This window comes from Chelmon rostratus, chromosome 15 (assembly GCF_017976325.1).
Source record: "Chelmon rostratus isolate fCheRos1 chromosome 15, fCheRos1.pri, whole genome shotgun sequence".
Taxonomy (NCBI): Eukaryota; Metazoa; Chordata; class Actinopteri; order Chaetodontiformes; family Chaetodontidae; genus Chelmon; species Chelmon rostratus.
Genome location: NC_055672.1, coordinates 14,928,992 through 14,951,333, shown reverse-complemented (window position 1 = coordinate 14,951,333; position 22,342 = coordinate 14,928,992). Strand labels below are relative to the sequence as shown.

Genomic DNA, 22,342 nt, shown 5'->3' with positions numbered 1-22,342 from the left:
AACTGAGGATAAATTGATTCTACATCTGTGGCTGTTTAGTCAGTGTTTCTCCACAACCACCTACAGAGCTCAGTCCTTGCCAAAGGAGGGCAGCAGCATTCTGATGGGAATCCAGTGATTCATCAGGATCCCATCAGACTCCTTCAAGTCAGTCTTTGTGGAGGCAGATGAAGAGGTGGTGACAGATTTTCAAGGTCATACCACTGCTCAGCAGGGTGTTTGTTGGACTCCGGTTTGTTTGCAAATGTCCCCTTCAAACAGATTTACACTCTCTGTCATGTGGTTACCTCTGATAACCACTCAATCAATCAACCTAAATGTTGCTCTCAGTCCAGCTGTTATAGCCTTTGAAAATCAAATTCATCAAACATTCCCTTACTGATGTTAGTACAATGAAATTCAAACAATGTGAAGGCCACAGAAAGGATTTTTTATTAATGTAATCCCATATAATGTAGATGTTAAGGGGACCTCACATACACACATATTTTCAATTAATTATGAGTTGCATTCCAACCAATAAAAAATGACTAAATAAATAACACATCTGCCTAACAGACACAATCTATGAGTTTTATTTCACTATGTTAAAAGAGGAGTGTTCAAGGCTATCGACTGTTTTCTCATTCTTGAATTCTGCCTTGGTTATGTGTGACTTGGGGCTCCCGGTGGATTTCAGCCAGTCTTCCATTTCTTTCACCTTGCTGCGTGGGCCTTGGAGCTGCCCCTGCACAGTTCCTGCCCCTGTGTTTTGGACCCATCCAACCAGGCCAAGCTTCTTCCCTTCTGCCTGGAAAATAAAAGACTGCAAATAAGAAGACTGCAGAGGTAGGTGACTGATGTAGAATGTGGCTCTGATGGGAAACACTTCTAAGTAACACTGACATGTCTCAAAGTACTATACTGTATATAGGACAAAGACTGCTTGTCATTTGAAACGTTTGAGTTAAAGCTAAAAGACTGTGAGGATGAAAAGTTCATCCTTGACCTTAAAAAACCTTGAATCAAGGTCCACTTACTAGCTTCTCTGGAGCGCTCAACATCTACCGACCCTCATCTGTTTTTATCATAATCTATGATAGTTAACACGATCAGTAATACCGTGAGATGTGGTTGAAAGCCTCAAAAACCGAGATAATTAACCTTGCAATGAGATTTTAACGTCACTGTGAAACTCACTTGAGTGTATTTGCGAAAAAATACACCTTGCACTCTGCCAAAAATTTCATAATCCACTGAAATTAGGTCTTCGTTGGACATAACGGACCTGGAAAAGGAGAAACGAGACAGTACTGCGGTGCTGCGTTGTGTATTTTAGGGAGCCGACATGCATGGCAGGGGCTAACTTACGCTACAGCTACTGCATGCTATGCTAACACAATTTGTTTCTATTCAACAGATTCGAAAAATGGACAATTAGCACACGTAGCTTGGTGTTCGTGCTATATGAATACGTGATAGCTGGCTTTCTTTAGTCTAATTCACCTGAGTGTTGTTACGAAGCCGTGAGACCTCACTGCTCCGAACGATCTCGATTCAAAAACATACGGGACTTTGCTTCAGGAAGTGATGCTCAATAGACCAAGACCAATCAGAGAACACCCGAGACACTTGGTTTCTAGGCAACGAAAGTAAACTTTGAGAAAGGGATTCGCATCGGTTCTTGTCCCCGTGCGACTATATCTCTAGCTAGCTAAAGTCAGCGTTACATATAATTCAGACGGCATACAACAAGTCAGTAAGTGTTTGAGATTCTAAATTGGGTTTGGGGGAAAATTTGTCAACCTAAGAACTAAGTTGATGGCAGCCTGCTATACTTCTTGTGGCATTGGCCTCTATTGTTTGGCGAGTTAATGTTAAACAAGAAAATAAATGTCATGTCAGCAATGTTTTGTATTTGTAGTTTTGTATTTGCATTGTTTTGTATTAAAGTATTATATTACAGAGGCTGCCAAGTCCTTGCCCTTTTTATCAATGGTACTTTTGGAGTGAAACGCCTACAGACATGGTAAAAAAAAAAAAAAAAAAGTTCCTCCATCATGGCCTTCATCAACAAATGGACTCATTTATCATGGCACCATTGTTGAAAGTTTCCATTATTCAGAACACTTTCAAGATCTACGATCTATGTTAGCATAACAAGGGAGCTCTTCAGTTCATTCTTGACCTTAAAAATAGTCACTGACAAAACAGTCTCCACTCAAGGTCCACTTACATGCATATTCTGGTGCTTATGGCCATCGTCCTCTTTAACAAGTTTCTTAAGCCCACTTAGAGGAGAAGTCCTGACATTGCTCAGTATGGTGCAAAGTGTTATTATCTCCAACTGAGCATTTGCTAATAATGACTGTAATTTGTAAGAGAACTACAAAACAAGCAAGCAAGTCAGAGCTGACAACGGCTATTAGTTCAAGGTCAATGTTTAAGATCAAGAATGAATTGTCAAGTCCAGCCAAGGATCTGTACTCTGAAATGTGTATTTGTAGCACATATGATGTGCATAGTCTTTATCTTACCAGTCTGGAATTTGTTCTGACATGAATTTTCTCATGATTCGGTCACACTTATGCTCTTGTTTTATACAAATACTTATACACTGCAGATGCCAGCTTTGTTCCCCCAGCCCTTTTCTCTTTTAACCTTGGTCGTTTTTGTTCCTAGACAACATAGAGGAAAAACCTGTAGTGACTGGTGTGGAGGGCTCAAGTGTCTTTCTCAAAGGTCTGTGGAACAGCAGTTCAGCCTCAAAGATATGACCCTCAACAAGTGATGAAGTTATGAGCACATACGCAAGAAGAAGACAGTACAACGGTGCAGGAAAAAGATACAGCAATGTCAACACTCAAGCACAACATGGTGTTGTGCCTGGTAGAGCAGATGGAGCAGACTGGCCATTTCCAAACAAGCCTGTTAGCCACAGAAGGCCTCACAACCTCAGGGCACAAGACTCACTCGACCTGTATGATTTTGAAAAAATCACTATTACAGAACAACCAAGAAGCCCCTTGTCATCCCAAGAACATCCTTCAAGTGGCATCAGAGACACCACTGGATCCCAGCAGTATCCAAGAAGAGACTCACACAGACCGCTCAGAGGAGAACTGCAGATGGCCAGAGCAATTCATGCAAAAGAGCTCATGCTACAGGAGAAACTGTGGAGGGTTGAGGAAAAAATAAGGCAAAGAATTCAGGAAGGCAGTGTTGACCAAAAGAGTGAGGAGGAGAGGCCCAACATGGGACAAGCAGAGAGGGGAAAAGCTCAGGCAAAAACCAGGCTGTCTGATCAGCAGAGGAGAGAGCCAGTGAGAAGCAGAGAAATGATGCAAGAAAGACAACACAAGGATGTTAAAGAACTTAGGAAGAGGCAAGATCACAGGAATATGCACACAATGAGGAATACACATGAAGAAGAAAGGGCCAGATGGAAAAGTAGAACAGGAACTAGAAGAACAGGGGGTGGTGGACGGGACAGCGGCATTTGGGGAGAAACAGATGTGAAGGCAAAAGAAAGAGAACTAAATACAACCTCTGTGGGTGATAAAGGTCGGACAAGAGAAAAGAAATGTAGGGAAAGGACATATGAGGAGATGTACAGTTCAGACGATGAACGAGACATGCCTCAAATTAGTCAACAGAAAACGTCTCACAGAGCTGTAACTGAAAACCACACAGGTGCAAGAAGAAAGCTGTCCGGGGAACCGCTGCTTCCACCAGTTTCTAGTTCTTCTCATGCCAGCAGACCAGAGCAGGGGGAGGACAGACTGATCGATGCAACATACGACGGCCTCCAGCTTCTTTCTTGCAGAATCTGCAACAGAAAGTTTGCAAGCAAACGATTAGAGGTGCATGTCCAAATCTGCAAAAAGATTGAACAATCACATCGTCAAGTCTTCAACTCCTACGCTAACAGGACCAGGGGATCTGCCATAGAGGAGTTCTGGAAAACCCACAGCAGAACCAAGAGTCCAGAGGTAGGCCAGTAACATTTTTTCCTCTTTTAGAGGGCTGTCCTACCACTTTTTTATCTACAGTTTATATTACAAGTACCCCGTGAAGTGTTTGGCCGCATGTACTGTTATAGAGCATAAGAATGGGTCCCATGTAACTTAAAAAAAAAAAAATCCACAGGGTTCCTTTGCATTTACTTGCCATCAGCTTGAACTATTATCGACTTGACAAAGTGTAACATATACCTCGATGACAACATGAGATGTTGATGAGTAGTGATGTCACTAGGGTAATGTTTAACTTACAGACTACAAATTTTTAACAGAGCCTGCGTTACAATGATAATAATTCAAAACAAGACAAAGACAATATGTTTAACGTTTGACCTATCAACTTCATTGATTTTTTGTAAATATCTTCTTAATCTGAATTTGATGCAGCAACACATTTCAAACAAGTTGGGACAGGAGCAACAAAAGCCTGGGAAAGTTGTGGAACGCTCCAAAAACACCTGTTTGGATCATTCCACAGGTTAACAGGTTGATTGGTAACAGGTGATAGTATCATGATTGGGAATGAAAGAAGCATCCTGGAAAGGCTCAGTCAATCACAAGCAAGAATGGTGTAAGGTTCACCACTTTGTGAACACATGATTGTATAAAGGAGATTACTACATGGGCTCAGGAACACTTTGTAAACACAATTCACTTGCAAATAATTGCATTCTGTTTTTGTTTACGTTTTACAAAGTGTCCCAACTTTTTTGGACCGATGTTGTACACTCGGGACTAAAAGTGAGGATATGACTGCCTCTGCTTCTTAAATTTCAACCAAATAAAACTTGCATTTTCTCCAATTCACAACTTTATTGGTATTTACTTTTCTTTTTATTCAGGTTTTGAAGAAGAAAAAACTGAACCAAAAGACCAACACAAGGAATCTGCATGAGGGTCGACACTCAGCTGGACCTTCACAGCCAAAATGGAAGAAGTGAGCCGACCCAGACAGATCAAGCACATCAAGTCACCTATCTCCATCTCTTTGTCAGTAGTCTCTGAATTGTTCGATTTTAATCTCTTATTAGAATTTTGTTACAGATCTAATCTACATTGCTTGAATATATCCCCTATTAACAGAACTGTCTGAGGTAGTTTTAACTGTTTTTAAGGATAGCACTTTTATATTGTTATAATTAACTTTTGTTCACTTTAGATTTGCACTTTTCCACTGAACTCATGATATTTACTGGTTGTTCTCATTTAATCAACAATGTCACAGTTTAGTTTGATAAGCAGGCCTCTCTAATCTGTCATGTTAGGTTTTTTGCAATGGATACACGCCTCAATGACAACATTCACTCATCTTTTATATCACTTTTGAATAAGTTCTTGTGAACAGTGGTTGGCCTGTTCATGTCAGAAATAACTGGCCAATGAGACTCAGTCCATGCAGGTCCAGCCTCTGTATGGGGCAGTCCCAGCCCAAGAAGATAACTGTGAACCACACCTGGAAATCGGTGCTCCTTCTGACAGAGATCCTGCGAGAGCTCTGTCACCCTGAGCCCAGTGCTGCCTTACTTTACCTGTGACCCAAATAAATTCTACATCTGTGAACTGAAGATGTCTTCGGCTTGTTCTTGGGCTTCCAACTAAAGAATCGGGCTAACAATATCAACAAATAGAAATAGCTCCGGTATACTGAAGCTCACATCGTGGTAAGAACTGACGACGCACGCATAACAAAAGATAGCGGTTAGTTTTATTTATGTCCTTTACACAAAGCATGAGGCAACAGTGTGCCAGAGACGTGTACAACTGTTACATCTCCACAATATTTGGTTAACTGTTGAAAAATGAAGCCACATTTTTAAATGTTGTCAACACACTGTATAAAAAAAAAGTCACCTAAGGCACAAGATTGTCATATTTGCACTCATTTTGGTTTCAATAGCTTGCTAAGGCACTGCATTTAACGTTTTACTGAGTAGAAGTACTGCCAGTGTTACACAGTTGACATCTAACAGTTAACTGACCACGACTCAGCAGATTAAAAGATAACTATGTCAAAGTGTTTTACACACACATATACTGTGATAGATAACATATATTTGTTATAACACACACAACAAAACCAACAGACCTAAAAAAAAAAAAAACACAATTCAATCACATATTTTTCTTTCACAAGTGATGAAAATATGGTAAAACAACATTTCAGAAAGTACCAAAGACAGTTAAAATGGCTTTAAAAAATGCAATACGAAAACAATAACATTATAGCTGCAAAGTCGGCTATCTTATAAATGTTTTAAAGACCAAGTTTTCCACATTTAAAGAAACTGTTCAAGTGTCACAAAGAAAACAGACCAACATGTGCTACACCAACAGGAATTCAAGATCAAAGAAGGCAATAAGAAAAAGTAACCAAAAGTACTTGTAAAAAAAAAAAAGAATCAGTAGTTTCGTGTTTCACACAAATGTGTTTATATGACAATAACACATGCAAATGTAAAATATATATATTTCTTTGCATGTTAATTACAAAATGTGTGTAATAGCTAACGTGTGATAAATATGGAAAAAAGGTTTAAGAGGCTATTTTGTATTTGGCACTTTTTAAGAATATCAAATAATGCAAAAATAACAAAAATAAAGTGACACTAACAAAGTTATGGTTTCACATTGGAAGATGGCGCCAACATGAGTCACGATCAATCTGGACAACATACTTGCTGCCCATCTCTCAACAACTGAGAAGAGGAAACCCTTTGCACGCATTAGCTATTAGCTATTCCCGTTTGCATAAACTGGTCTCACCTGTTATGCAATAAATAATAAAATCTGAGGCACTTAGCACTGAGGCCTCAATGCTGACATCACTTAAAGTCAACAATAATACCACCAAAACATGGACTTAGCATTCACATTGCAGAGTAACACTACGACCACCATGATGATTGTGTCTCGCAGGTGTCAAGGTCCGATGTGTCATGTTGAATCCAGCCAACATTTCAGTCTGTGGAGGAAGCTAGCTAGATCACTGCACAGTACTACATATGCAATACAATCTGATCGTGCAACTTGGTACTCTGTCAAACACGTATACTGTAATGTAACCACTGCGAATGAGCACGAGGCTGCACCCTCTAACCGAGCCTCCACTCCCCATCTAACCATCTTATTTGATTCAATGTATGCTAAAGAGTTTTTACACATTTCCCACGATCGGGATGTCTGCAGGGTAAGTCTCACACACTGGCCCCTGCAGATCGGCCCCCGTGATTTGTGAATCCGCCGCCTCTTCTTCCTCCATCCCCGGGCATATGATCAGAGTGGTGGTTTCCGTTATCGTCGCATCCTGATTCCCGTAAAGTTGAACGATTGATTGCTGCCCAGAGCCTCTCATTCTCCTTCTGCTGCTCATTGACCTAGAGACAGCAGGTAAACATGCTGTTACTCTGACACAAGGATCAAAATCAACACCGAGGCGGGCAGGTGGCTTTTGGGTAAATTGTCTCACCTGCTTCTCGAGCATCTGGATCCTCATCTCTTGATGAGCGACTGTCTCCCGCAGCTGCAAAATAAGCTATTCTGTGAAATACTGTGGGCTGTTTTAATTAGATCAGGACTTTGTTGTGCTTTGAGTGTGCAGCACTGATACCTGTGTAACCTCGCTACTTGCTCTGCAGCATGTGCCCGATTCTCCTTTTTTGAAGATTTCAGTCTCCTCCAGTCCATTCACTTTACCACAACTCATTCGTTTAGTCTGTTGAAAATTCAGAGTGGACAAAGTGGTAGCAGTATTGTGAAATTTTAAGCTTTCATTTAGAGTATAAAATTCATGTCTAGATTAGTGCAAAGGACAGCTATTTTGGCATTACCGATAGGCCTTTCTTACTGCTGACTGCTGCCGCCGCAGCCTTTAGCTCTTTCAGCTCCTCATAAGGTAGAGTGACACTCTCGGCGAAAGAAGAGAGCTCGTCAGGGGTGGGTAGCTCAGAGCCTTCTGGCATCGGGATGTACTCTGCATCCTCAAGCTCCTGTAGAATGAGAAACTCCCTGAATTAGAACACTGTAGATGGGTTTCTTTCCAAATACGTCGCACATTTTAACCTAATTTAGTGTAAACTGGCCAAAGAAAATGCAAATGAGCGCTTGTTTTCATCCACTAACACTATTTGATTATGAGAAGAGTTAGTTCATTCTCCACTCAGATGTTATGTTCTGATTCAAACTAAGGTTTCCCCATTCCTTGGTGCTTTCATGGTAACAAACCTTTCTAAGCCAGAGAGGGCAAGAGCTGTCCCCAGTCTGACTTGCTGCTGACATCATTGGGGTCTCCATGAAGCACTCCTCCGTGTTATCCTCCATTGTGCCCCCAAGACCCCTGTCCCGACACTCCGTCTCTGAACCAGGTTCTATGTCCAGATCCACTGAGGAAGTAGATGCCTCCTGGCCCAGTCCTATATATAAACACATACATTGACACATACACACACACACACAAGGTAGACTTGTAGGTGTAAATGTAGTTATTCTTTCAGCAAAGACAATGAATCAATACGCAAATCAGCGACCAAAGAAAAGTATTTACCACTGCCAACTGATAGTCCACTGCTGTTAGAGCGAATTGTCTTTGAGTTGAGCACTTTCTCTGCAAAAAAGAAAATGTGTTAGACAGCTGGCTTAGCGCACCGGTACACTGTGGAAGTGTGTGGTTGTGATTACCAACCCATTATGATAATGGTGTGCCAGCCACGGCAAGACAGGTCCGGTACATGGTGGAGGGAACCAAAGATGGGCCTTGGCATGGCGGGGCATACTTCTGAACCAAATCCCTTATCAGCAGGCATCCCAAGTCGCCCGTTTCCTGCGTTTCCCCATGCAAAGATCTGATTATCTGCAAAAAAACAAAAACAGATGATGATATATCCTCAGGACCGAAAGTGAGAGGCAGTGGCCTCTGGAAAGAAATCAAACTACCACAAACACCGCCATAAAATCAGAAAAAATATACATATTATGGTCACAGATGCACCACAGGACTGTACATGTTCTCACCCTCGGTAGCTGCAATGGTGAAGCCATCTCCACAAGATACTTTGGTCACCATCTTTCCTCCAAAGGGTCCAACAAGGACTTGTACACCCTGGTGTTTCTTAAAGTCCTTCACACCCTGCTGTCCGTATTTGTTGCAGCCAAAGGTGAGCAGACGGCCACGTGCTGCAAAGCCACATATCACATGAAATAATGTTTCTTTGAAACACTGACATTTTTTTTTTTCTACTTGCAGGGGAAAAATATTGGCCTCTTTTTGCAGTACCATCAATGGCAGCTGTGTGGGTCTTCCCTGGAGCTATGAAGTGGATCTTGAATCGTGACAGCTGCTTTGCCAAGGTAAGGGTGGTGATGTACGGGATCCCCTGGTAACCCTGGTATGGTGTAAACAAAAATGAAAAAAATGTCTAAGTATAGCTGCATCACCTAGTGGCTATATTATTACTATCCTTTAAATACAGCCCAGTACCTCTCCAGGGTGGTTTTTGAGACCAGAGATTCCCTGGTTCAGACCGAGCTTGTTAAACTCATTGTTTCCACATGCCAGGACTTTTCCAGCTTCTGTCAAAAAGAAGGTTCCATCGCTGCCACATGCCACTGAGGAGATGGTGGCACCTTTGGGGATCTCCACCTGGGAAAAACAGAAAACAGAAAGTAGTTTCGCAATAAATAGCTACAAATAATTCTTTGAACACTTTATATCTTTGCCTCTTGACGGTCACAAACATGCCAGAAGAGAGGACAAAATCTTACTTGCATCGGAGAAGAGAAGTCATCCTCACATTCCAGGCCGAGACGCCCTGCAGCAGGAAAATACAGCAATTTTGACTGGAATCACTATGGCTGTACATTAAAAGGGCCACTAACTCCACCTACTGGCTACAGTTATAACAGCAAAAACAACCTGGCAGAGGCTAAATGACACCGGCTCAGAACAATGGTAAATAAAGCAAAACCACATACCATACTCTCCGCAGCCCCAGGAGTAGATGTCCCCACTCTGAGTCAGGACCACCACATGGTTGTCTCCACACGAAACCTGACGGACAGGCCGCTCCTCAAAAAACTCCAAAAGCACTGGCTCCAAAATCTCTGTGCCGAGCTCACCCTCGACTCCAATGCAGCCGTAATAGTCTGATCCAAACATGTACATCTGGTCCTCATCTACAAAGGCAGCAGCAGCAGCAGAGGGTTCAAAAGTGTGGTTACAGAAAAAGCTTTTTTCTCAAGTTCCAGGACGATTTCCTCACTCACCAGTGATGCAGGCAGTGAAGTCAGCCCCACACGCCACCTGTCGGACGGCCTTCCCCTGTAGCTTCTCCACCTTCTTTGGCTGCCGGTATGAGGACTGGTCTCCGTGCCCCAGCTGGCCCACCATCTTGGCTCCACCTTGGACATTCTGAAGAGAAGGTTGAGAAAGTTCTTTACAGAGAAGCACAAGAACAACTGGATCCAGGATATTTCTCCCATACCCCTTTTCCACCAACCTGGAACAGGTTCTGTTATGGATCATGCACCTAAGTTTGAACCGTTCTGAGCATTGTAACCAAAATTAGATTAGTTCAGAACCTGAAAACTTGGTTCCCAGCTGGAAACAAAAAATATCAGGTGCATGAAGCGTGAACTCTGGCAACATCAGCATGCATGTCAGATTGTAGCTAATTTGGTGGAAAGGGGGACCAAAGGGACGGATCAATACTCACAGCCCACGTATACAGCTCCTTTTCCACTGTCACCACTGCAAAGTGACTCTCGCCTGCACACACATGTTGAGCACTGCTGCCTCCTTTAAAGGTGTCCATTTTCTGGGGGGTGAATTTCCCTCCGCCCCAGAAGTACACCTCCCTTGATCGTGTGGTCACCACAGCAACAGGGGTGTCAGTCACTGTACTCAGTCTGCAATGCAACCAGGACAAAATCAGTTACATACTACAAAACCTTACTTAAGGGACCACAGACTGGCTTTAAAAATTGAGAATATGAAACAACTTACTTTGGTTTTTTCATTGCTGAATTCAGCAGGGCAACTCGCTCCTCAAGCTCCCTAACAAAGAATGAAGTTGTCAGGGATGTTCTGACTTCACTGCATCCTACAGCATCTAAAATATTTTCTTATTAAGGAAATGAAGAATACACTCTTTTCCCTTTCATCCAACTTACTGTCTGTAGCAGGAGATGAATGGCTGGTCCAGAATCTGCTCACCTGTAGGCCTGTTTGCAGGATCCTGCGACACAAAAAGATGACAAGGACTTGAACAGTGCCTGACCTCACAGATGTCAGCATTTAGCTTTGCATGCAGTATAACACTCTTCTCTGATTATTCCCCTCACTCACTTGATCGAGGCACTCATACACTAGTTTGATCAGTGCAGACGAATAAACATCTGAGTTCACTTCCATAGTCCAGTTGCCCTGGACTATTTTCACACAGAGGTTCAGGGGGTTCTTATGGACAAAAACAACAAAATTTTGATTAAAAATGATCTAAATTTCTGATAAATGCAAATAATTACAACTATTAACAAACCTACCGTTGCATCAAATGTTCTCGTGAGAGTTAAGACTTCAAAAAGTACACAACCCATGGCCCAGATGTCTGACTTGAAGTTGTACTTTGCTCCCTGGCACAATTCCGGGGACATGTAATACGGAGTTCCCACACACTGGGTTCAGAGAGGAAGAAAAAGTACAAAAACAGACTTGTAAAATATGTATCTCAAGCTGATGCAGAAGGAGCTCCATTCTCATCAAACAACAGCAGAATCCAAGGAAAACATGAGCTATTTACACTCACTGTTAACATTTACAATGTGTGTTTTTTTTAACTAAAATATAGCATGCATAAGCCCAAGACCCACATCACCGCTAACCACTGCACAACATTCAATATAACAATATTTACTAAATCATAGCCAGTCAAGTTAAAGATGCTGAGGTTAGAGAAATCACAACTTACAGTCTCTGCCATGGAAAACTCTGAGTCTAGCTTCTTTGCGAGGCCATAGTCACCCAGCTTGATGAGGTCAGTCTTGGTCAGGAAAATGTTCAGAGTTTTGATATCTCTGCAAGGACAATAGATAAATCATCACTAGAAACAAAACACAAAGTCAAGTGACCTGCCAGATGCCTTCGACAGGGGCACAAAAACGAGCGGAACACCTTACCTGTGTAAGATCCCAGCCTTGTGAATGTGAGACACTGCTGAGGCAATCTGGTACAGGTACCATATGACCACCTAAAGAAACATTCAAGGTGAAGATATAATAGAAAATAGCCTGTTCGGTTGTGAAATAACTGGCATGCAATGCTGCCATTCTTCTTACCTCCTCACTGAAAAGTTTCCCCTTCTGTTGGTTGATTTTATCGTACAGATTTCCTCCTGTGAGGAGAGGGCCGTTTAGCATTCTGTCACAGCATTCAAAGCGATCTCAGAGTGGACACTGACACAGCGTTGCCTTACCATTGCAATACTCCAACTCAATGAAGAGGGAGTTTTTATCCATGAAGTGATTGAAGTAGGCTATGATGTTGTTGTGCTCTAGGATAGAGAGGATGCTTATTTCGTTCATGACATCCCTGCGCTCCTTTTCGGAGAGCGTGTTTAGGTCCACCTCCTTCCATACCACCAGAGAGTTGTCCTGTGGAGCCAAAGGGGGACACCTCATTAATAATACCAGCAAGAGCCTCAAATTAGGGTCCAGATGTGTCCCTCCAGAATTTATTTATTTATTTGTTTTTTGAGTGAGGGGCAGCATGAAAGTGTCTGCAAAGCCCATACACTGCAGTACGTGCCCCCACTTGTAACAGAGGACAAAGAAGAAGGCATGGGAAAGTGATTTATCTTGTTCTCACTCAAGAATTTCTCACAGGGGTATGGAAACAGAGCAACAATGACCAATTCAGTTCGCCAGACACATCCTGTACAGTAAATCATAATAATCCAGTTAAGAAAAAAAGCTGTACCATCAGCACTATTAACAAAACATTTCTGATTTATATTATTACTAATTCTCATCATTTTTACCTGTAAACCCCCTGCATGCCTGAGGAAAAGTCGTGAGGACCTTGTAAAGTTGCATTGAACGCTGTCCTTGCCCTGTTCTTACAGTCCACTTCAGGGTTCATTCTAAATAAAGTTTTATTGAAGGAAAGTGACTGTCGCATGTCTTGATGGGTGATTCGTGTGTTTGTATAACACTGTGCTGACACAGAAACTGAACTTAACAGCTATCTTACCTCGGTTCGTCTGTACAGAGTTGCTTCACCAAACGCCCCCCTCCCGAGGATCCGGATAGGAATGTAATGCAACTTCTCCTCTTCGCCATTAAATGTGCCCGACGCTGATCGCTCACTGACCACTGACCCGCCGCCCAAATCTGAATTTAGCGAGTCGAAATGTCTTTCATAGTCCTCCAGTGACATTTCTGTTTAGGGACTTGTTAGCCAGTGGCAGTGATGGAAATAACCCGAACAGGCCTTTCGACAACACTTTCTGAAAGACTCCTACAAAGCCGTACGCACGTCTAACATGTTAGCCGTGTCGGCTAACAAACGGCCCTGTTAAACTAACTGCACTACCTTATGCCTCAAAGACACTCCAAATGTGCAATGTAAGAAAAATACAACGTAGCAAAAGACGTGCGAGTGTAGTAGCCGCGCCAGTGTCAAGCATGACACAACAAAAAAATCTGAAGTTCAGCCAACTGTTGGAAGTTTCAGAATAAAAGGCGTCTCCTCAAGCGTGTTGTGGTGTATTTTACGATGAAAGCCAAAACGGAGCATTTCCGGTAATAGCGCTCGTCTTGGCTCAGTCAGTTTAGCTTTACTTTGCTAACAGTTAAGTTAGCTAGACGACAGTTTAGCGCCGCTTTTGGCACAATAAAATCCCAAACTGTCGTGAAAGTGTTGCCACGGCAAAGGAGGTTAAGTAAGTTTGCATAATAAACGCATATATTACGTGGCTAGACCATTAGTTGGTCTCGTCAAACCTCGACTAAACACACCGAAAACTCGTCCATCCTTTTCTTGGACTTAAACCCGGAAACTGTCAAATTAAACGGCCTCCTAGGCGAGTATTTAAAAGCTTGTGTATGACTGTCAGTATTTTTAGTCACAATTTTAATTTACTACCTAATTTTCAGGACTGATTCGGTGCAGTGTAACACTAATTTTACAGATGCTATGACACTTGATACTTCTACCATACAGGTGTGTGAGATAGGTAAAATCCCGTCAAGGTATGAATCTTACATTTAGTGGAAAACTGTTAATGGATTAGACAACCTGATAGAAACGTCTGTTTTTGCCTTATCTACCACGTTAAATACCTGGCAAAATGAGGGTGCCAGTATATCACACTCATACAAAAATCATATCAAAATCCAAAAATGTCATAAAGCTATCTGTCTTATTGATTTAAAACATAATTTCAATAACAGAAAAAATTCAATTTCACATAAAAGAGAGGCTAAGCAAGCAGTCAGACACATGCGCACACAGTTTTGTAATATTGACAGAGCAGCCGCCTCACACAGATAAAAGTGACATGCTGGGGGGTGTTTCTGAGTAAAAACCTGAAGAGCAGAGGGTAAACCAGACATGATTTCAAATCATGACAACGACACAGATGGAAAACCATTTCACCGTTACACAGGAAACAAAGGTAGGCTTGTGTTATTCAAACTGCCCTTGCAATGGTTTAAAGAAATATACGCTGCATTATTATGTGCTGTTCAGCTTCAGCTCACATCAAAGTGTGTGTTTGTTCAGGATCTGTGTGCACAGTCAGAGTTGGGTCCAGAAGTCTTCCACTGTATCCGCTGGTTATCGTGTGCTTGGGACTGCTAAACGCTGTTCTGGTGTTAACCGCTATTGTTATTGGGATTTACTGTGAGTACGGCTGATCCAAGGAAGGTTTTGTATCTCTGCTTCACTTGTTTAAAGTCAGTTTGGAGTACACTGTATTAAACAATTCATGAAGTAAGCTATGGACATATTTGCAGAGCTTACACAAAGAACTATATTTAACTTTTCTATACTCAGTGCCATCATTTGCTAAATACAAAGCAATCCTGAACTTGTTTTCTGAATATCACCTAAAAGACAGATAAAAAGTGACCCTGTTATTTGTGCTAAATGCAGGTGGCAACGTCAGTGAAGTACCTGCACCCCACCAAATAACAGCACAAGCACTCATCATAGAGGTGAAGCAATTTCAGACAATGAACAGTGAAGCAATCAAAGCTCAAGAAGAGGCCAAACAAGCATTAGAGAAAGAACTCATGGGCCATCAGCAACTGAAGCTGCACTTAGAGCAGAACAAGACCGTCAGTGACAGCTTTCAGAGGCAGCTTGAGGCACTACAACTGGAGAGAGCAATGCTGAAGTCCATTACATCTGATATACGTGAGAAGCTATTGCGTTCAGTTTTTGGATGCATTCTGGAATCAGGCTTCTCCTTCTTGTTGTGTCTTCAACTCATTTTCTCCTTGAACAGAAGAAAGTTGTGGACGATGTCTGCCAGGATGGTTTTTACTCAACACTTCGTGCTACTTCCATTCTAAATCAGCAAACAATCCCATGAAGAGCTGGGCGGACTGCAGGGCGGACTGCATCAGCCGTGGCGCTAGGCTTGCTGTGATTGACACCTTGGAGGAGCAGGTGAGTCCAGTACGCTGTAGGTGGAAAACAAGAGATGATGTTTCTGCACACTGAGAGGTTTACTCATTATCACTGTTGTCAGGAAAGATTTATCTGTAATCTGTTGTTGTTCCTCTTCATGAGTGAGGCTGCCACGACGGGTCAGTTTGTGCTTAAAGATATTGATTAGTGTGGCTTCAAAGGAACCCTGTGCAGACTTGTGGCTCAACAGAACAATTTTTAATGAAAGGGTCCTGTACTTTTTGTATAAGCTGTCCTACCAGCAGCCACAAAGATGACCCGAGTATGGAGGTACAGAGGGTTGTTATACAGATGTGCAATGTGGAGAGCTGCAGTGATTAAATGATAAATCAAATAGTTGGTGATGATTAAATTAATTGGCAACTCTTTTGATGATCAATTAATCGGGCAAGTCTTTTTTATGCAAGACATTTTCTGAGCTTTGCTTTTCCTGCAATGACAAGTCAAAATATATAATACAATAGGTATAGCATAAATAAGCGATTTCTGATGCGAAGACGCTGCAGAAGCTAAACCAAAACGAACAGTCCCTCGAGCACACAACGTCCACGACCTCAGCGTGTGATGTGTGACGTAACCTGCGCCACAAAGAGGCATTTCAAGGAGAGGGGAGAGCACGTTGAGCTGCCCATTCATGTACAAACACAGCTTGATTCAGTTTTTTACATTTTTCTTAACATATTCAGTCATGATCCACTTCTAGCTTTTTCCAGAGCTTTCAACCATATCTCACCATCTTCAGCAGCAGATTTGATCAGGCTCCGCTGTCACAAGGGAAAGACTAATGACTGAATGTGAGAGACTAAGAGTAAAGGCCTTTTTTTAGAAAGAACGTAAAATGGTCTGCTAAAGGTTTGACCTGTTGATAATATAACATGTGAAAACTAATTTCTTTTCAGGCGCGCTCCCCTCAACATGTCATCAGGCCAGCACTGGTAATAAATACAGTAAAGGTACACCTTCAAGTAACACATTGTGATGTTGTTTAACTTCTGTTTACCTAGCTAAATCTTTTTGAGTACCTACCAAAACTGGATCCAAACATTCGGCCGTGGTGGAGCAGGCCAGGGGGAGTCTGGATTGGCCTTACGGATAGTCAGACAGAGGGCCGTTGGGTGTGGATAAATAATGTGGCTCTGCAGGATGGAGGGTAAGAGTTCGAACACTTATTTTGCAGGGTTGCTGTGTTCTAATAATCATTTTGTATTTTGGTAAATATGGTCATTCTCTTTCCTGTTGAGAGTTAGATGAGAAGATTTATATCACTCTCATGTCTTATAGAATATGTAGGTGGAGCCAGCAAGCAATTAGTTTAAAGTAAAAGCGTAAGCTTAACTGTGCTTTCACATTTGTGTACAAACTTGAAATAAAGTGGAAATTACTGAGCTTTAGAGGTGCTGGCTCACAGATTTTTTCATTTTATTTTGTACAACGCCAGGCTATTCCCCCTCTTACAGTGTTAAGTTGATTTCCTTTGTTAAGTAACTGTGGCTTTATATTTAGTTTACAACAATGAGAGTGGTATCGACCTTCACATTAACCCTCTGCAAAAAAAAAAAAAGCAAATAAGCATAATTCAATTTGTCACATGTCAAAAAATGACTTCCTTCTGTTACTATCAGAAAGGTTCATGTAAACTTCAGAACCAAGAATGCTCATGAACCATGTAAACAATTCTCTGAATTATTGTAAAATTAGATATCTACTAAACCATGAGTTTCATCTTGTAATTTAGATAAGGAACATTTCAAAGAGATTCACAAATGTATGTAATTACATTAGTTTTGGTGTATTAAAGTGAGCAAATTAAATTCTTCAATGGTGACATGTTAAAAAGGCTTGTCTGCAATCCTTCCATCTGATAATTACTGACAATTCGAATAATAATAATAATAATATGTAAAAGATGTGGAAAGATTTACAACTATAATGTGGGCCTTACTTTAGGTACTGGATACAAGGGGAGCCCAACAACTATGGAGTAGTGGGTGAAGACTGTGCAGCATTAATGAACATGAAGAACCCCAGGGCAACATGGTTTGATGCAAACTGCGTGGAGGAGAAGGAATGGTTATGTGAAATGGAACCCAACTAGCTGTAGAGAGCATGTCGTCCATATGCAGGCTGACTTTTAGTCTCCTCAAAGAAGTTGCCTCCATTCAAGCTCGGAGCCACATGAGAAGAGAAGCACTTCTTTTCCATTCGAGGATTTATTACCAACCATGCTCTGCAGGAGGCTTCAGCTACATGCTCCAACAGTGCTGCTCGTGGAAAGCCTTCTTTTAGATCTGCTCCGTCTTCATGGAATCGCTCACCACAGATCCTGCAGCTCAACACACCCTGGAAGAGTTTATAGACCTCATTAAGGCTGTTGTTAATCTCACAGCAGTTGTACGTGCTTTAGCAGTGATGCTCTTGAATAACACAATAATGCTTTTGATCGATATTTCATTCATTAATTCTTCAGTACAATAGATGTTTTTATTCTTACCAATGATGATTTTCTTTTAAAACGTGCCTTCTTCTGTTGCTGCTTACTCCTACTTGGTTTACAGTTGTTTTACTGCAGCAGACTGAAATATCTCAACAACTATTGGATAGATGTCATGAGATTCTGTACAGTGATGATCCCCAGAGCATCCTCATGACTTCGGTGACTTTTCCCCTTGTGCCACCGTCAAGTCAAAGCTTTCATTTGCGCAATACCTGCAAAACTAGTGGCACTCTCTGCTGTCATGGTAAACGTTATACCAATGCTACCATTGTCATTGTGTGCCTGTTAGCATGTTAGCCGACATCTGCATTTAGCTTAAAGCAGCGCTGTGCCTAAAACAACCTCAGAAAGGCTAAAAACCATTCCTCAGTGTGTTCTTTCTCAGTGTAAATAAAGGTTGAGTGAATGAATACTATTTTGTGACTGTATTACTTTAATGCAACATTACACTAATTCTGCAAATGTCATGACAGTGAAAACTGAAGAATAGAGCTTGAACAATAACTTCGAATCTCTTTTTCAGAGCAACAGTTAGCTTTGTGGGCAGCAGGGGGTGCACAGAAGTTATTTCTACTGTCCAGGCCTCAGAACATTGGTTAAATATTACTTGTGACCCCATTCAAAATCTCTCACAACTGAGGCTTCCAGACCACCCGTATGTTTAAATCTTGTCCCCACGTGGGCGCCACACTAGAAACCACCGAGCCACACTTGTGAACCTGATGCTCTGTTAATTGTTCCATTTGTCTTAAGTGTTAACTTCACTAAATACACTGAAGTCTATCAATAGGCCTTTCCAATCTGAACATACTGGGTTAAAGTGTGTGTTCAGGATCTGTGTGCACAGTCAGAGCTAGGTCCAGAAGTCTTCCACTGGATCCGCTGGTTATGTGTTATTGTGTTCTGGTGTTAACTGCTATTTACGATTTACTGTGAGCACAGCTGACAGGTGTTGTATCTCTATTTGTTTTTGTTTTAATTACATTTAAAAGTAAAAGTAACTTGTTGAGTTATGAGGAAAATATAAAGGGAAGCCTTCTTATCTCTACTAATCACAGGTGGTGAAGCAATTGAAGCTCAAGTAGCTCAGGAGCCTGATAATGATAAATACTTGGGAGGAGCAGGTGAGTCCGGTTTGGTGTAAAAAAAAAAAAAAAAAAAAGACGAGGTGAGCAGATAGACAGTACTATTTTTCATGTTTTTATGTGCAGCAGTGGCTCATCAGCATTGCACAGGCTGATGAACCAATCAAAGAAACAATGAAAACAAAACCTACCTGGAGATACACCACCACTACTCATATGGCCAATATTGCACTTTATTGAACTGAAATAGCAAAAACAGATTTGATCACATCATAATTTGTGTAACTATATTAAACAGAAACCACCTGTACAGATGGATGATATTTTAGTTGTGCCAGATCAGATTTGAAGGTAACTCTAAAGATTAAAAACTGACATCAGGCAGGCAAAAACAGGTACCAGATAACAAGACAACAGAAGCTCATGAAACTGACTTAAACAGGCAAAGGAACGAAGAAGACAGTATATGGCGAGTTGCAGGTTGAGAAATGAGCTGGCAGCTGCAGAGCAGATGAGGGAAGTGAGAAAATGTGTGTGGTTTGATGGGGCAGTCAGGTCACTGGCAGAGGACAGAGAGTCAGGGCGGCGGGTGGGTAAGTAGAGAATACCAGAGAGGTGCCTGGGAAAACAGAAATGTGGTTGAAGAGGAGGAACAGGGAGTCAGACTGTGACAGAGACAACAGTTCACTACGTTCTCAGAAAAAAAACACATAACTGAGTGAAGACACAAAGAAGCCACATCAACAAAAACTCACCATTAATAAGAAACGCGACTAATATGTATTGCAGTATCAGTTGCATTGTATTGCACAGATACTTCAGGCTGAACTCACTGCAGGCGTACACTACTGGAGTCACTGCTATCATTGTAAGATCAGAATTCAAACATGATTAATTCTAATAGATTTTCTTCATTGACTCCTTGTGTAATAAACATGTTCTGGAAGGTAAATCTAAGCTAATTACACACAACAAGATACTTTCTAATGAATTCTGTTAACACCATGCCTCTTAACGACCTCTAATTCCTGCTGTTTAGACTTAAATGATTCTATCGATGGCAGCAAAAACTACATCTGTAGTAAAGGTACATCTTTAATTTTGCATTCGGTACAAGACACAAGGGGAACCCAACAAATCTGGAGCACAGGGTGAGGACGATGGGAATCTTATGAACATGGACAGCCCTAGGAGGTCGTGGTTTGATGGAAATTTCCATGTGAAGAAGGAATGGTTATTTAAAATGGTGCCTAACTAGCTGTGAAGTGCATGGCAGCCCGTATCCAGAGTGTTACTGTCAAACAATCCATCACATGAGGAGAGTTATCCCTCACATCCCTTTGCTCATGAATTAATATGGAATATATAAGCAACGGCGGGTCTTTCTTTGCAGTTGTGTGCTAGTGTAAAGTGGGATTAAACCAATAAGCAATATGAATTCTTTGATACTGGAGGCACTGAGAGTCCAGTCCAGTACACATATTAAAGATTCACTCTCACCTGGGCTTTATTTTCTTGTTGAAAACACTGAGTCACAGTGTATATAGCTAAGAGTTTTTCATACTGATGATATTGCTATACTGGCAAGATGAGCAGGCTAATTGTTACCAAAAATCACTGATTGTGTAATGCTGTAGCAGCAGTTTTTACAAATTCATATCTCAAATGTTAAGGACATCATGTCTATGGCAACGACAGCACAGTGAGTGATTTTATCTTAAATGTACCTGGATATGGACGGTTCAACATGAAGACAAAGGAACATTCCAGATCATCCTGCTACTGAGAGTACCGATCAGTTCTTAGTGAGGATATCAGAAGATTCCCGGGGAATATCCCTCATGGTGCTGCAAGGTGAGGAACACACAGTCCTCAAAACCTGTTGCTTTGTGAGAAAGGGAGGCCACCAATAGGCCCCTGAAGGAGCTGCAGAGTCCATGGCTGTGATGTGCGCCTATAACAACTGTCTTCATCTATCATCAGACTTCATGGAGTGGCAAAGAGAACATTGTGTTTATATAGAAATTATGACATCTGTGCTACTACAGGATGCACAGGAAGAGTTGTGTAACATGAACGTGAACAAAGATTTAACAGCAAGACCTCTAACATGGAGGCAACGTTTGACAGAAATGACATAAAAATGATGTTAATCTCCTGGAGTGGCCAAGTCAGAGTCCAGATGTCACTCCAGCTTATAAACCGTGAACATTAAGAACTGTTTTTCACTCAACACTTAAAGCATGAGATGATATATGAAGTAAGAGTGATGAAGCAGGGGTGGATTTTTCCTTGGCAAGGCTGCTGCAAATCCACATTTTCAAGTTTAGTTTGAGGTTTGTTATCAGGCAAACCCATTAATACTGCATGTGAAGGTGCTCATTTTAAAAACTGGCTCTTGTTAGAGTAAAAGAGGAGCTGAACAGTTCAGCGGTCTGAACCTGCGTCAAGGTCTAGAGTCTGAAATCGTCCGCTGCGTCTGGCACATTTCTTACTTTTGCCCTCCTTTTTTCTTGTTCGTTTTTCTGACCCTATGAATTTGATTGATTCATTTTTTTTTGTATCATTGTCAAAATGAGCTGAAGAGATGTCAAAATCACTGTCTATGTATTGGGATGATAATGTTGAACATTTTAATGTTCTATTACAGATGGATCCACTTTTCCTTAAGAACGACTGATTATACTTTGTGACAGTGGGAATAAGTATTATTGTTGACCAAAACTTTCATTTCCCCTCTTTGGTGGAATGTCACTTTCCTCAGAAAGCAGAATTAACACTTTTTCACAAAAAAAAAAAAACAGCAAGAGTTCATGCAAAATTTAAGCATATCCCAACATGCTTTAGAAAAAGTTTGAAGTTACGTTCAATGCAGAACAAGCTAATTATACAGACACATTCCTTTGTTGCTTGTGATTCCTGTCCAGTTGTGCAATTGAAATCCATGCAGAAATCATCTTTTTACTGAATATTTTCACTAACTTCCACATTTTTCTGCTAATGAAATCATTAATTTTTTTCAGCTGAACTTTCCTGGTAGCAAATGTTAGCGCACTAACACATAAACTAACCAGAG

At 41.4% G+C, this 22,342-nt stretch overlaps 3 protein-coding genes across 3 annotated transcripts; 1 reads left to right on the top strand and 2 right to left on the bottom strand.

Moving 5' to 3' along the window:
- Window positions 1–425: 425 nt before the first annotated feature.
- Window positions 426–1,540, bottom strand: acyp1 (acylphosphatase 1, erythrocyte (common) type). The gene is made up of 3 exons (XM_041953134.1): window positions 1,486–1,540; window positions 1,180–1,267; window positions 426–790 (listed from the first exon to the last, which is right to left on the bottom strand). The coding sequence occupies exons 2-3, from the start codon at window positions 1,258–1,260 to the stop codon at window positions 575–577; spliced, it is 297 nt and encodes a 98-aa protein (XP_041809068.1). The 5' UTR covers window positions 1,261–1,267; window positions 1,486–1,540; the 3' UTR covers window positions 426–574.
- A 4,148-nt stretch (window positions 1,541–5,688) lies between these two features.
- Window positions 5,689–13,672, bottom strand: LOC121617940 (serine/threonine-protein kinase Nek9). The gene is made up of 23 exons (XM_041953130.1): window positions 13,243–13,672; window positions 12,467–12,644; window positions 12,330–12,385; window positions 12,171–12,241; window positions 11,963–12,068; window positions 11,538–11,669; window positions 11,341–11,451; window positions 11,166–11,230; window positions 10,999–11,049; window positions 10,709–10,901; window positions 10,260–10,404; window positions 9,969–10,169; window positions 9,759–9,805; window positions 9,475–9,636; window positions 9,271–9,379; window positions 9,009–9,170; window positions 8,680–8,847; window positions 8,542–8,601; window positions 8,223–8,410; window positions 7,829–7,987; window positions 7,609–7,713; window positions 7,468–7,521; window positions 5,689–7,375 (listed from the first exon to the last, which is right to left on the bottom strand). The coding sequence occupies exons 1-23, from the start codon at window positions 13,426–13,428 to the stop codon at window positions 7,196–7,198; spliced, it is 2,889 nt and encodes a 962-aa protein (XP_041809064.1). The 5' UTR covers window positions 13,429–13,672; the 3' UTR covers window positions 5,689–7,195.
- Window positions 13,673–14,526: 854 nt separating this feature from the next.
- On the top strand, window positions 14,527–18,460 carry LOC121618877 (C-type lectin domain family 4 member F-like). Its single transcript, XM_041954511.1, has 6 exons — window positions 14,527–14,668; window positions 14,776–14,895; window positions 15,148–15,411; window positions 15,503–15,666; window positions 16,692–16,837; window positions 17,635–18,460. The coding sequence occupies exons 1-6, from the start codon at window positions 14,605–14,607 to the stop codon at window positions 17,780–17,782; spliced, it is 906 nt and encodes a 301-aa protein (XP_041810445.1). The 5' UTR covers window positions 14,527–14,604; the 3' UTR covers window positions 17,783–18,460.
- Window positions 18,461–22,342: the final 3,882 nt, after the last annotated feature.